The 14,661-nt window shown below is 53.6% G+C and overlaps 1 protein-coding gene across 1 annotated transcript; it reads right to left on the bottom strand.

The window, feature by feature from the left end:
- Positions 1–2: 2 nt before the first annotated feature.
- On the bottom strand, positions 3–14,655 carry LOC118991533 (tenascin-X-like; the record flags this gene model as incomplete). Its single annotated transcript, XM_037052851.1, has 9 exons — positions 14,600–14,655; positions 9,586–9,891; positions 6,842–7,129; positions 6,275–6,583; positions 5,217–5,531; positions 4,767–5,090; positions 4,057–4,380; positions 445–741; positions 3–58 (listed from the first exon to the last, which is right to left on the bottom strand). Coding segments are annotated over exons 2-9 (2,082 nt in total), but the record flags the coding sequence as incomplete, so codon positions are not given.
- Between the last annotated feature and the right edge of the window lie 6 nt (positions 14,656–14,661).

Raw genomic sequence — 14,661 nt, 5'->3', positions numbered from 1 at the left:
GGGGGCGCTGGGGCCTCTGTGCTGGGTTCTGTGGGGCTGGGGGTCTCTTCCTCAGCAGCTGAGAAGGACAGACACAGGGAGGGTGAGGCAGGGTCCATGGAGATGTCCTCGGTCTTCTCCCAAAGCTGGGGTCATGACTGGACCCTGAGCTCACTGCAGAGAAGTCCCTCCTGGGGGCTGGGAGGTCCTGCCCAGCCCAACCTCACAAACACTCCCAGACCCTCAGGGTCAGCTCTGGGGAGGCAGGGCAGTCACCAGCAAGGCTCACACAGGCCTGCCTCTGCCCAGGGGGACCTGCTGGTCCTCAGGGAGCCCAGGGGGAGGCACTGAGGGCACCATGGCTCAGCCTCCAGCAGAGGGGCCCCCTGCACCCCACCCACCTGCCCATGGTGCAGTGTGACCCCCCTGCAGGCTCCCGCTCCGGGGTGCCCACTGTCCACTCACCCGTCACCCCGATGGCAGAGACTGGGCCCTGCCGCTGGCCACTGTGGAAGCCATACAGGTTCATCTTGTACTTGTGGTCTGGCTCCAGGCCCGAGATGGTGACCGTGTCCTCGTGTCCTGGCACCCGCACTGCCTTGGGCTGCCCATCCCCGTTCTTGTACTGGACCAGGAAGTGGTCGAACTGGCCCTCGGGGATGGTCCAGGACAGGTGCAGGGAGTCCGGGGAGGATCCTGTCACTGTCAGCTGGCCCAGGCTCGGCTTCAAAGTGGGGCTGGCTGGCTGTTCTACTTCGGAGGCTGGGAAAAGATGCAGACAGAAGCTTTCCTGTTGCTGCAAGGAGGTGCTGAGCACCCAGCTTCTCCTGGCTTCTCCAGCTCCGAGACTAACTTAAAATCCATTTCTGGTTATGACCATCAAAGTCTTCCTGTGGCCTCCTGTAGTCTGTCCACCTGGCCAGCCTCTGGCCTTGGAGCCTCTGCCTGTTTCCTCCGCCCTCGTGCTCTTTCCCCAGATGTCTGCCTAGTCCATGCCCACGCTTCCTTTAAGTCCTCTCGAACACTACCTTCCCGGTGGGACCCTGCCCCCACTACCTATTTAAAGTCCCAGTCCTCCCAGTTACAACCTACCCTATCCATTTAGACCAAATTGCAGCAACAAATTGGAAAACAACAATTATGAGGCCGTCAGAAAAATGTAGCACTCCCTGGATACTTGAGGACATTAAGGAATGACTGTCCATTCTTAAGGTACAATAATTTTCACGTGCTTTTTCAAAAAATTAATTAATTAATTTATCTTTAGAGGGGAAGGCAAAGAGAGAGAAGGAGAGAAATATCAATGTATGGTTGCCTCCTGCGAGTCCCCTGCTGGGAACTGGCCTGCAACCCAGGCATGTGCCCTGACTGGGAATCGAACTGCTATTGTGTGGTTCGCAGGCCCACGCTCAATCCACTGAGCTATACCAGCCGGGGCTCATGTGGTTATTTTTAAATAGCCTTTTAAAATATATATTTTATTAATTATGTTATTATGGTTGTCCCATTTTCCCTTTATTCCCCTCCACCCAGCACACCCCCTCACACCTGCATCCCCCCTTTAGCTCATGTTCATGGGTCATACATATAAGCTCTTTAGCTTCTACATTTCCCATACCATTCTTGCCCTCCCCCTATTTTCTCCCCACTATCTGTGCTACTTATTCTCTGTACCTTCTCCCCCTCTCTCCCCCTCCCACTTCCCTGTTGACAACCCTCCATGTGATCTCCATTTCTGTGGTTCTGTTCCTGTTCTAGCTGTTTGCTCAGTTTGTTTGTTTTAGGTTTGGTTGTTAATAACTGAGTTTGTTTTCATTTTACTGTTCATATTCTTTATTTCCTTTTTCTTAGATAAGTCCCTTCAAGATTTCATATATTAAGGGCTTGGTGATGATGAACTCCTTTAACTTGACCTTATCTGAGAAGCACTTTATCTGCCCTTCCATTCTAAATGAAAGCTTTGCTGGACAGAACAATCTTGGACACAGGTCTTTGGATTTCATGACTTGGAATACTTCTTTCCAGCCCCTTCTTGCCTGCAAGGTCTCCTTTGAGAAACCAGCTGACAGTCTGATGGGAACTCCTTTGTAGGTAACTCTCTCCTTAACTCTTGCTGCTTTTAAGGTTCTCTCCTTGTCTTTAATCTTAGGTAATGTAATTATGATGTGCCTTGGTGTGTGCCTCCTTGCCTCCAACTTCTTCGGGACTCTCTGAGCTTCCTGGGCTTCCTGGAAGTCTATTGCCTTTGCCAGATTGGGGAAGTTCTCCTTTATTATTTGTTCAAATAAGTTTTCAATTTCTTGCTCTTCCTCTTCTCCTTCTAGCACCCCCACGATTCAGATGTTGGAACATTTAAAGATGTCCTGGAGGTTCCTAAGCCTCCCCTCATTTTTTTTTTTTTTTTGATTCTTGTTTCATCATTCTGTTCTGGTTGAATGCTTCTTTCTTACTTCTGGTCCAACACCGATCTGAGCCCTGGTTTCCCTCCTGTCCCTGTTGGTTCCCTGTACATTTTCCTTTATTTCACTTAGCGTAGCCTTCATTTTTTCATCTAACATGTGACCATACTCGACCATTTCTGTGAGCATCCGGATTACCAGTGTTTTGAAATCTGCATTTGATAGGTTGGCGATCTCTTCGTTGCTTGGTTGTATTTTTTATGGAGCTTTAATCTGTTCTTTAATTTGGGCCTTTTTTGTTTGTGTGTTTTGGCACACCTATTACATAGTAAGGGCCAAGCCTTAGGTGTTCACCAGGGTGGGGAAAACAACGTGGCTGCTTTTTGATGCTATATGTGGGGAGGGATCCAAGAGGGAACACTGCTGCTTGTTCCACTCTCTGCCAGTTTTCAGTCACTTCCTCTCCTACCCACAAGCAAATTGGGCCATTCTGGTGCCGATTCTTGGGTGGATGGGTTTGTGTGCATTCTAGGACGCTGTGCGTCTTTCTAACAAACTCTCCTGTGAGGCTGGGAGTTTCTCCCGCTGCCTCGACCCCTGCAGGAGTTCTCAATCAAAGGTTTGAGGTTGTATTTCTCCAAATAGAACCCTGGGTTGCTTGGTGTGTCCCACTCCCCAGTTGTTCCTCCTGGTTTATCTGCACGTGAATGTGGGACCACCCAATCTGCAGTCTGCTGCCTTGCCATGAGTCCTCTCTGCCCGGCTGCCTGTCTCCACCCCTCCTACCAGTCTGAATGAATGATTCTACTTTAACTCCTTGGTTGTTGGACTTTGAAAGTCCCTAGATAGCCTTTTTAAAGTGAGAACTACAAATATTTAGTGACGAAGTACCTCGTCTGAGATGAATGCAGAAACACTCCCGTGGTCGGCCCTACAAGGAACACTGTTTGGCTGTACAAAGAAATAAAGTGCTGCCTGATGCTGCCACACGCGTGGACCTCAAAGCATCTCGGCGAAGGAGCCAGGCACAAGGGGGCATGAGTTGCGTGGCCCCGTGTGTACGGTTGGCTTGGACGGGGCAGGGCTAGGCAGGGAGCACAGATTAGGGTGGCCCGGTGATGGGAGTCAGAAGGGTCTACACATGAGGACTCTTCTTGGGGTGAAAGAAAAGTTCAAGAACAAGAGAGCGGTGGAGCATGCACACTCTATAAATATTCTAAATATCGATTAAGTCATATACTGAGATGGGTGACTTTTCTCGTATGTGAATTATGTCAATAAAGTTGTTAGTATGGAAGCATTCTATGGAGGGGGTGGGCAGAGATGGAGAAAAGGGCGAGCAGACTGGGCAGGAGTTGATATCTGGTGGAAGCAGGTGATATATGTCCCAGCTCCCAACAGAGTTCTTTCCAGAGTTCCCAGGCAAGGCAGAGAGCCGCAGTGGGCCAGGGCATTATGGCCTTGGAGGCTTTGGTACCCAGGGGCCTCTCTGACGGCCAGGCACTTTCCTGACAATCGCTTTTCCTGCCCCCCGACTGTTCCAGTCCTCGACTGTCCAACGAACAGTGCAGGGGTCAGTGGACGGGACCTGACTGTCTGTGCTGGAGGGGACTCTGGAGGCTCCACTGCTGAGACCTTTCCTGAGCCCAACCCTGGAGGCCCTTCAGCCCCCACTCACCTGTGAGACCCACAGTGGACACGGGGCCCACACGCTGTCCCCCATGCAGGCCATACAGGTGCATCTTGTACTTGCGGCCTGGCTCCAGGCCCCGCACAGTGACCTCGTTCTCCTCACCCCCAACACGCACCACCTGGGGCCGCCCATCCCTGTCCTTGTACTGGATGGTGAAGGAGTCAAAGCGGCCCTGGGGGATGGTCCAGGAGAGGCTCAGCGAGTCTGGGGAGGATTCTGTCACTGTCAGCTCCCCCAGGAGGGGCTCCTCAGGGGGCGCTGGGGCCTCTGTGCTGGGTTCTGTGGGGCTGGGGGTCTCTTCCTCAGCAGCTGAGAAGGACAGACACAGGGAGGGTGAGGCAGGGTCCATGGAGATGTCCTCGGTCTTCTCCCAAAGCTGGGGTCATGACTGGACCCTGAGCTCACTGCAGAGAAGTCCCTCCTGGGGGCTGGGAGGTCCTGCCCAGCCCAACCTCACAAACACTCCCAGACCCTCAGGGTCAGCTCTGGGGAGGCAGGGCAGTCACCAGCAAGGCTCACACAGGCCTGCCTCTGCCCAGGGGGACCTGCTGGTCCTCAGGGAGCCCAGGGGGAGGCACTGAGGGCACCATGGCTCAGCCTCCAGCAGAGGGGCCCCCTGCACCCCACCCACCTGCCCATGGTGCAGTGTGACCCCCCTGCAGGCTCCCGCTCCGGGGTGCCCACTGTCCACTCACCCGTCACCCCGATGGCAGAGACTGGGCCCTGCCGCTGGCCACTGTGGAAGCCATACAGGTTCATCTTGTACTTGTGGTCTGGCTCCAGGCCCGAGATGGTGACCGTGTCCTCGTGTCCTGGCACCCGCACTGCCTTGGGCTGCCCATCCCCGTTCTTGTACTGGACCAGGAAGTGGTCGAACTGGCCCTCGGGGATGGTCCAGGACAGGCGCAGGGAGTCTGGGGAGGATCCTGTCACTGTCAGCTGGCCCAGGAAGGGCTTGATCGGAGACTTGGGGCTTATGGTGGAAGGTTCTGATAGTTCATTCTCCTCCTTCCTTGGTTCTAAACAGAGACAGGGGGAGGGAGGAGGACCTGAGCAAGGCGCAGGCATCCCCAGGGACTCTGCTGTCCCCTGGGCTCTCATGCTGTCTGGAAGGAAGCAGGGTGGGCAGAGTTCCTCTTGCTCACCTGTCAGAGATTCCACCTGGATAGGACCCAGACGCTGCCGGCCATGGAAACCGTACACATTTACCAGGTACCTGTGGTTAGATTCCAGTCCAGAGAGAGTGATGTCATTCTGGTTGCCGCCTACACTGACAACTTGGAGTTTCCCATCCTTGTCAATGTACTGGACCTCGAAGGAGTCAAATTCTCCCTCAGTGACTGTCCAGGAGAGGTGTAGGGTGTGTGGGGTGGCTTCGTTCACAGTCAGCTCCCCGAATTGTGGCTCAGACTCTGGAGAATTTGGGGCCATGGTCTCAGCTCCAGTTTCTTCTCTGGGGGCTGGTGCAGAGAGAGAGGTAGAGCCGGGTGATGGGCTTGTTGCTGCTGCACTACGTCTCTCCAGGGGGGGGGGCAGGAGGGCAGGAGGTGAAGGCAAGTGGTCAGGGATAAAGGGGGCCAACTACTGACACACAGGGGGAATTTCAAAAGCATGATGCTAAGTGCAAGAAGCCAAACCCAAAAGACTGTGGACTGTGTGAGTCTGCAATGAAAGGCTTCAAAAGTCAAAATGATCCTGATGGAAAGCAATCCACAGTGCCAGAGGCAGGCCCTAGGGCACAGGTGGCAAACACAAGGCCCGAAGGGACGAATCCGGCCTCAACCCTCTGTTATCCAGCCCGGCACCTTGTTTCTACCTGGCAGCAGTGCTGAGCTCCTTGCCCCTAGTTAAGGTGTAGTGACATTTATATGGTCCTAAAATTACAGTCGGCCCTTTGAAGGCTGATGTGGCCCCGGTGAAAATGAGTTTGATAGCCCTGATCTAAGGAAACTGACTAAGAGGGACACAGTGAACTTTGGGGCCCAGGGAAATGTTTTACAGCTCAGTTGAGATAATGATTTTGTGACATTGAATTATTCCCTTTAAATGGGTGAATTTATTGTACATAAATTATACCTCCATATAGCTGATCCCTTTCTTTAAAGAAAGGAATCCAGGAAGCTCAGAAATGGCATGGCTAGGTGAGGCCGGGAAAGCCTGGCAGAAAGGAGGAGCCGTCTATTCTGGCCACAGCCACACTCACCGGTCACGGCGACGGCAGCAACGGGCCCCACACGCCGGCCCTCATACAGCCCGTAGAGCAGCAGCTTGTACCTGCGGGAGGGGTCCAGGCCCGAGACCCTGACCTCCCTGCGGCTGCCCTCCACGGGCACCACCTGGGGCTGCCCATCCTTGTCCTTGTACTGTATCACGAAGGAGTCAAACTGGCCCTCGGGGACCGTCCATGCGAGGCCCACGGAGTCTGGTGTCACGCTGGTCACCTGTAGCTCCTCTCCCAGATGGGGTTTTGAGGGACGCTTTGTCCGAGCATCATCCACAGCACGCTGGGTCTCTGAGATGTAGACATAGAGGAAATGGCTGAGATGTTTCTGGAAGTCTGGGGGACTCTGAAGGGCAGGAGTGAGAGGTCTGGAGCCTGAGCTTGTGCAAGGAGAGGGGGGAGCTGGGCCCCAGCCCGAGGGGCTGGAACCAGGTAACTATGATGGCAGCCAGCACAAGTGACCACCTGTAGCCCTGACCTGGCAGAGTGCCAGACACCTTCCCCAGAGCCTCTGGGAGCAGAGGCAGACCCTTCAGGGGAGGCCCTCGCCTGTGGTGCCATCAGCAGTGAGGGGGCCATGGCGTTTCCTGCCCAGGAGGCCATAGAGGAGGAATCTGTACTTGCGGCCACTGTCCAGAGGGGTGATGGTGACTGAACGTTCGTGACCCACCACAGGCACTATCCGGGGCCCATCCCTGTCCTTGAACTGGACCACAAAGGAGTCGAAGTGACCCTCGGGGACCGTCCAGGAGAGGTGCAGTGAGTCCGAGGTGGGGTCTGTCACCCACAGCTCCCCGAGGCGGGGTGGGGCCCCTGGGCTGGCATCACCTTGGGCAGCTGACGGAGAGGAACAGTTCTCGTGTTTATCTTTTAAAATGACTCCTTTACTGCCTCTTGCTGGAGTTGGAAAAACCCAGAACTGCCCAAATGATCAGTGCTTCCACCAAATCTTTCTATCACCCTCCCAGTGCCACCACCCCCCCCAGCTGGCCTGTGCCTCTGTCCACTTAAGCAATCAGGAGGGGTCTTCTGTCCTGGGACTCCTCTGGGAAAAGAGACTCCCTAGCTCGGAGTTTCTCTTATTCCTCTGGCTGTCCAGATTCTTCCCACCAAATAGAGCCTAGTTTCCCAGCAGGTGCAGCTGTCACAGGCTTGAAATGTTGTGTCCTTTTACCAAGGAGCCCACTCTTTGTGATCTGACTGCCTCTGGGGAAATCCACGTGTCCTGGGGACATGAGTCAGATGGGGGCACAAGATTCCTGATGGGGGCAGACAGCAGGAGGGAAGGCATGATGTTATGCTGGAGGTGATCCTCATAGGCCCTGGTGGGGGGGGGGGCTGCCTATAAGTGAGGGGGTCAGGGAGAAGGCAGGGAGCTTAGACAGGAAAGGAATCTGGTGTCAGCCCAAGAAGCCATCCTGAAGCCCAGGAAGGAGCTGGCCCACTGCCTTCCTGGACAGCAAGGACACCGAGGGCACTGTTATTGCAAGACTTTTCTGGCAACAGGCAGCCCCCTGGGGCAGGCGAGGGCCTGGATGGAAAACCAGGAAAGGGCCACAGCTGGGCGGCCAGCCCTGGGCTCCTGGGGACCTTGGTTTCTGAGGCTCCAATAGGAGGACAGAGAAGGAAAGATATGGGACCTGATGAGCCTGAGCCAATAGGGTAAGAAACTGGGTGAGAGTCAGAGGGTAGATGGCAAAACTCTGAGGAGGGGGTGGTGCCACAGGGCTGAGCACCCACAGGGCCCAGGGAGGCAGGAAAGGCTCTGCTCCCTTCTCTCCCTTCCCGGTACCTGTTCCCCAACGACTCACCCTCCAGGAGGGGGTCTGAAGGGTCTTCCCACTTTCAACAGCAGCAGGGATTAAGAGAAGACTGGGAGAGCCAGCGGGGAATGCATCTGAGTCTGACCCATCGTCCTGGCTTCCGTGTGCCTTGGACTGGGCAGCTTTGCCAGTGAAACAGAAGGACAGACAGAGGGGAGGCCTGACAGGTGCGACAGGAGATCAGACAGTGTGAAGAGGGGCCTCAGGCTCAGTGTCAAGGGGTCCCTCTCACCTGTCTTTGCTCCCACAAAGACAGGGCTGAGTCGTTTCCCTTCCTGGATCCCGAAGAGCAGGAACTTGTACTTCCTGTTGGGCTCTAGGCCACTGACAGTGACCTCTACCTGGTCTGTAGCCACAGACGGGTACCTGGGGCTACCCGTCCCTGTCCTTGTACTGGACCACAAAGGAGTCAAATTTGCCCAGGGGGCCACTCACGAGAGGCCTACAGAGTCAGGTCAGGGGTCATGTCTGTCACTGTTAGTGCCCCCAGGTGTGGCTCCTGTTGGGGGGACTCTGGCTGGGGCTGCTGGGAGGGGCACTGGGGTGGGGGAAAAGAACAGGGCTGAGATTTCTGGAGGGAGCGCTCTCCCCACAGGGCCCTAGGCCCCCAGGACCTCAGGAGCCTCGAACTAAGATGGGAGATAGTCACACCTTTATTGTCCACTGACCACTAACCGAAATGTAGTGTTCCCTCCAACGATGAGTATGGGGAACAGGCCACAGTGCACTAGCAGTGCATGTGACTCTGTCACCAGCAGGAACCACAGATGTTTTCCCGCCAATTCAGAGCCACTGCAGGGGCTTCACAGTATGGGTCACACTCATCACTGCTCCCAAATGTGACACTGAGTCTTGTTATTTAATGAATGAATCAAGAAGGTCCTGTGTTAAGCTTGAATCTAAAAATATTTTGATGAACTGCATATCAGTATAATTGTAATGCTATGCATTTTATTTCCTACATTCGGAAACATCGCACTGAAGGGCATCCATGCTTTTCACCAGGCGCCATGGAAAAGCAGCGGTGAGAGCCCGTGACCAGCAGGCGGTGAAGCCCTGGAGGCCGAGAGCGAGCTTCCAGAGGCGCCTGCACGCCTGACAAGGGATTCGAGGGGTAAGTGCCACTTAACCCCAACAAAATAGGGCAGCAGGGGAGGTGGCAACCATGTCCAGGTCCCAGGAGCTTATAAAGAGAAGGGAAGAAACAACTGTGGACAGTCACACAGAGAGACCCTCAGTACTAGATTTGGGTCAGGTGAAAGGAAGACATTCTGGCCTGGGGGAGGGACAGAATGGAGATGTGGCTGGAGGGCAGGGAAGGTTCTAGCCTGGGGGAGGAGCCAAGGGGTCAGGGAAGAGACTAAGATGCCTGTGACCCCAGGAAAACCTGCAGAGGCCACCAAGGCAGGAGAGATTGCAGGTGGGGACTCTGGATCACCAGGGTTAGGGACTGCCTGACCCCTCGCTCACCTGTCACAGCCACCACAGACAGGGGGCCCACACGCTGTCCATGGTGGAGCCCGTAGACATGCATCCTGTATTTGTGCGCGGGTTCCAGGCCCAGGATAGTGGCCTCATGCTGGTCTGTGGCCACAGAAACAACCTGGAGCTGCCCATCCCTGTCCTTGTACTGGATCATAAAGGAGTCAAACTGGCCCTCAAGGACTGTCCACACGAGGCCCACGGAGGTGGGTGTCACATCTGTCACTGTCAGGACCCCCAGACGTGGCTCCAGGGGGCGGGTGGTGGCTGCAGGAGTCTCTTCTGGTTGTGGAGCTGCGACAGAGATTGTGGGAGGCTGTTAGGAAAAGCCCTTCTTTCCCTTGGTGGTAATTATGTCTGTTGTTTTTGTGGTGCCCATGAGGTGGGTTTGATGTAAAACTAAACTAATTGGCAACATCTGTCTGGCCAACAGCCCTTTACTAAGTCCCTGCCGGGCCCTGAGGCAGCTGTCACTGAGACCTGCGAAAGTGGCCAAGCTTCCATCCGTGCCTCGACAGAGCCCCCACTGCCTACACCTTCGTGACGACCTCCAGACTGTTTCATATCTTCCTTGGGCGCCTCACAAGTGTCTCAAAGTCAACAGTCCAAAACCAAGCTCAGGGCCTCCTCCCACACCTGCCATCTCCTGGCCTCCCCACCTCAGCACGGCCACGGCTGCCTCCCCAAAGCCACACTCAGCCCTCTCCGACCCCCAGCCCAGCCCAGCCCAGCCCAGAAGCAGTCCTGCGGGTGCTACCTGCTGCAGCTGACCCTCCTCACCAACTGCCCCGCTACCGTCTCCAGGCACCACCAGCTCTCATGGGATTATAGGGCAGTCCCCTAAATCACCTCCTTCTTGTACTCTCAGCCCTCCTCTCTGTTCTGCACTGTTAACACATTAGTCAGAGATGCTCCCGCCATGGTGTCCCTCTCACTCAGAGAGAAAGCCCAATCTGCACGGTGGCCTTCAGGTCCAACACGTTCATCTCCCAGCCCCTCACCCCCAATTCTAGAACATTCCTTGGTCCACGGACATTTAGGCACCTTCCTTCTACCCCGAGTGCTCGTCCCCAAGGACCCTGGTGGCTTGTCCTCTCCTTCCTTCAGTCTTTCCTCAGCCTGGCCCTTTCCCACATCCTTTCCATCCACTACCCTACTGGCCTTGGCTTTTCTTCCCAGCTTGTCACTGTCACTATGGTACCACTGACACATCTGTGCAGTTGAGTGCCTGTCTCTCTCCACAGGGAGGAGCCCTGGCTGTTCGCTGCTGTGCCCCCAGCCCCCAGCCCCCCATGGGTGCTCCACAGTGTTTGTTAATGAAACTCTGCATGGCCAGGCTAGGAAGATCCAAACTCAGGACCTCTTGGTTCCCACAGCCCAGAATGACCCTGGAGACACTGCACCAGTGACTGAACCTGGAAGGTGATTCCTAAGAGGCATTTGGCAGGGGTGAGGGGCAGTGGATGGAGTTTCCAATAGCTTATTTCTTTGGCTCCTGAGAAGACTAGGTTCTAGAAAGATAAAACCTGCTTCATAGACTTCTGGCCAAGATGGAGGCGTAGGTGGGAACACTGTACCTCCTCGCAAAACTAAATTTAAGGACAACAAAGATTTAGAAACCAAAACACGACCAGAACAGACAGAAAACTGAACTGTACCAAAGTCTGACAACAACAAACCATTCATCCAGACTGGTAAGAGTTGGCTGCGAGCAGAGAGGGGTCCTGGCAGAAAGAGGCGGTGGTTAGAGGAACCGGGTGTGGGAAGGCAACAAGGTGCGAAAGGAGGTTGGCTGACCAAGGACACACATTTGCACACAGATAAACCAGGCAAAAAAGAGGGCAGTGAGACAGACTGTGCAACCCAAGGCCCCAGTGACAAGAAATTAAGCCTAAAAGCACTGATTGAAAAAACTTTGGGGGGTTGAGGTGCTGGGAGAGGCTCCCAGCCTCACAGGAGAGTTCGTAGGAGAGACCCACAGGGTCCTTGAATGTACACAAGCCCACCCACCCAGGAACCAGCACCAGAAGGACCCAATTTGCTTGTGGGAAACAGCAGAGGGGACCGAAATCTGAGAGAGAGCAGAACAAGTGCCATTGCCCCTCTCTGACCCCACCCCCACATACAGCATCACAACCCAGCGACTGGGTCGTCCCACCCTGGTGAACACCTAAGGCTCTGCTCCTCATATGTAACAGGCACAAACAGACCAAAACATTATGGCTCAAGAACAACTCAAAGCCCCAGAGTCAATAGTTCTAAGTGACCAAGAGATAGCCAACCTACCAAATGTGCAGTTCAAAACACTGGTGATCAGGATGCTCAAAGAACTGGTTGGATTTGGTCGCCAATTAGATGAAAAAATGAAGGCTACACTAAGTGAAATGAAGGAAAATGCACAGGAAACCAATAGTGATGGAAAGGAAACTGGGGCTCAAATCAAGGGAGTGGACCAGAAGGAAAAAAGAAATAACCAAACAGAAAACAAGGAAGAAACAAGAATTCAAATAAATGAGGAGAGGCTTAGGAACCTCCAGGACATCTTTAAACATTCCAACATCCGAATTATAGGGGTACCAGAAGGGGAAGAGGAACAGCAACAAGTGGAAAACTTATTTGAACAAATAATAAAGGAGAACTTCCCCAATCTGGCAAAGGAAATAGACTTCCAGGAAGTCCAGGAAGCTCAGAGAGTCCCAAAGAAGTTGGACCCAAGAAGGAACACACCAAGCAAGGCACATCATAATTACATTAGCCAAGATTAAAATGAAGGAGAGGATCCTGGAAGCAGCAAGAGATAAGGGGACAGTCACCTACAAAGGAGTTCCCATCAGACTGTCAGCTGATTTCTCAAGAGACCTTACAGGCAAGAAAGGGCTGGAAAGAAGTATTCCAAGTCATGAAAGCCAAAGACCTACATTCAAGATTGCTCTACCCAGCAAAACTTTCATTTAGAATGGAAGGACAGATAAAGTGCTTCTCAGATAAGGTCAAGTTCAAGGAGTTCATCATCACCAAGCCCTTATCATATGAAATGTTAAAGGGACTTATCTAAGAAAAAGGAGTTAAAAAATATGAACAGTGAAAGGACAGCAAACTCACAGTTATTAACAACCACACCTAAAACAAAAGCAAACTAAGTGGACAGCTAGATCAGGAGCAGAACCATAGAAATGGAGATCACATGGAGGGTTAGCAACAGGGGAGTGGGAGGAAAAGGGGGGAGAAGGTACAGAGAATAAGTAGCATAGATGGTGGGGAGAAAATAGCGGGGGGGCAAGAGTAATGTGGGAAATGTAGAAGCTAAAGAACTTATGACACATGGGCATGAACTAAAGGGAGGCAATGGGGGGAGGGGCGTGCAGGGTGGAGGGGAATGAAGGGGGGGAATGGGACAACTGTAATGTCATAATCAATAAAATATATTTTAAAAACCCTGCTCCCTAAATGAGCTGCTGATGAGGTCTCAGGAAGACAGTGATGAGTCTGAGAGGAGAGGGCAGGGACAGGGGCAGCTAAACGGGCGGGAGTGGCCACTGCTGAGTAGCAATGAGGCACAGGTGCCGGGCTGGGCACTGGACTTCGTTTCATTTGCCTTCTGTCTCTGCTAGTTCCTGCAGCATCCACTCCCCGCTCATTTTTGCCCTCTCTGTACCTCTGTCCATGAGAAAGAGAAACCGTCCCTCATCAGCAAGCCTTATTGGAGGTGGCTTGGCTTAACTGGGAAGCTAGGATTATACCTGCCCATGGGCATGGCAGTCCCAAGGCTGCCTTTGGCATAACCTTTTTTCAGTTTAGAAATATTTCTCACTAGCTGCACATATTTCTTCTCCTGCCAGGCATGGCCCTGGTCAGCATGGTGGCCTCCTCTGATAATGACTGGGCTGCTGGACCTCACAGTCAGGAATGGGCAGCAGTCAGAGGTAGCTGGAATGGAACTCAGCTCATCAGATTCCAGAACCCGACGTTCCTCAAAGCACAGTCCATGCCCAACACAACCCGTCCTTACCCAGGGACCAGCGATGGCCTCGTAGGGCCCCGTGTGGCTGCCCAGGACAGACAGATGGAGTGAGGGTAACCCCTGGAGAAACCTCGGCCTCATGTCCTGGGCCTGGCACAAGCCTCCGCCCTGTGACATGCAGGACTGGGGGTAGCTCTACCCTCTTCCTACTCTCAGTGCTGACTAAAGCAAGAAAAGAAACCACGAGTGGATAGTTCTGGAAACTAAGTCAACCAAGTCACAGTGAGGTTGGGCTTTGTGGAAATACAGAAATTTTGCTCTGGAAACCTATCTGTTCCTCTGCTTTCAAGTTTATACTCTTTCCCCTTACAGTAAAAGTTGTTTTTCAAAAATGTGTCTTTCTTTCAGTGAGCTAAGGGGGAAAGAGATTCCCCCTTGCTCTGAACAAGCTGGGCAGGTTGCCGGAAAGTCCCAGAGGTCACTTATGACCCACGCCATTGTGCTGAGGCTCTGGAGAAGAAGTGCCCAGGCTGGGCCGTTCACGACGGCTGAGATGGCATGTGCCTGGGCCTGAGACAGGGGTGGCAGGGGTGCTCTTCCTTGCTGTAGAGGCATCCATCTCAGGAGAGCGAAGAGAGCTCCCAGCTGCGCTGAGGAAGGAGCCACGGCTCATGCGCACTCCGATGTACTGGGAAGTTGAAGCAGCCAGCACGACTGAGGGTGACTGTACACTCAGGTGCACACCAACAGCATGTTCTCTCCGTGTCAAGCCTTTCTTAGTGCCTCATGTAGCTGAGCCCTCATACCAGTTCTCTTAGATGGGCATTCTGATCCCCATTTTACAAGTGAGAAAACAGAGGCACAGAAAGTTTAAGACTTATTCCAGGCTGTACACCTGGCTATAGTCCACCCCATGGAATGGCTCTTTCTAGGTCTTTCCCAAGCAGGTAGGCCAGGGGGTTCCTAGCAGCAAGTCAGCTATGGCCACAGGGAAGCTAAGGCCCCAGTAAGACGATTAAACTAGGCCTCACCCTCACTCACCTGTCAGGCTCACAGTGGACACGGGGCCCACACGCTGTCCCCCATGCAGGCCATACAGGTGC

The sequence above is a fragment of the Sturnira hondurensis genome, unplaced genomic scaffold (genome assembly GCF_014824575.4).
Source record: "Sturnira hondurensis isolate 20B ecotype Veracruz unplaced genomic scaffold, ASM1482457v3 Scaffold0007578, whole genome shotgun sequence".
NCBI classification, from domain to species: Eukaryota; Metazoa; Chordata; class Mammalia; order Chiroptera; family Phyllostomidae; genus Sturnira; species Sturnira hondurensis.
Note: the sequence above shows the minus strand (reverse complement) of the source record. Positions and strands in the feature narration are given on the sequence as shown.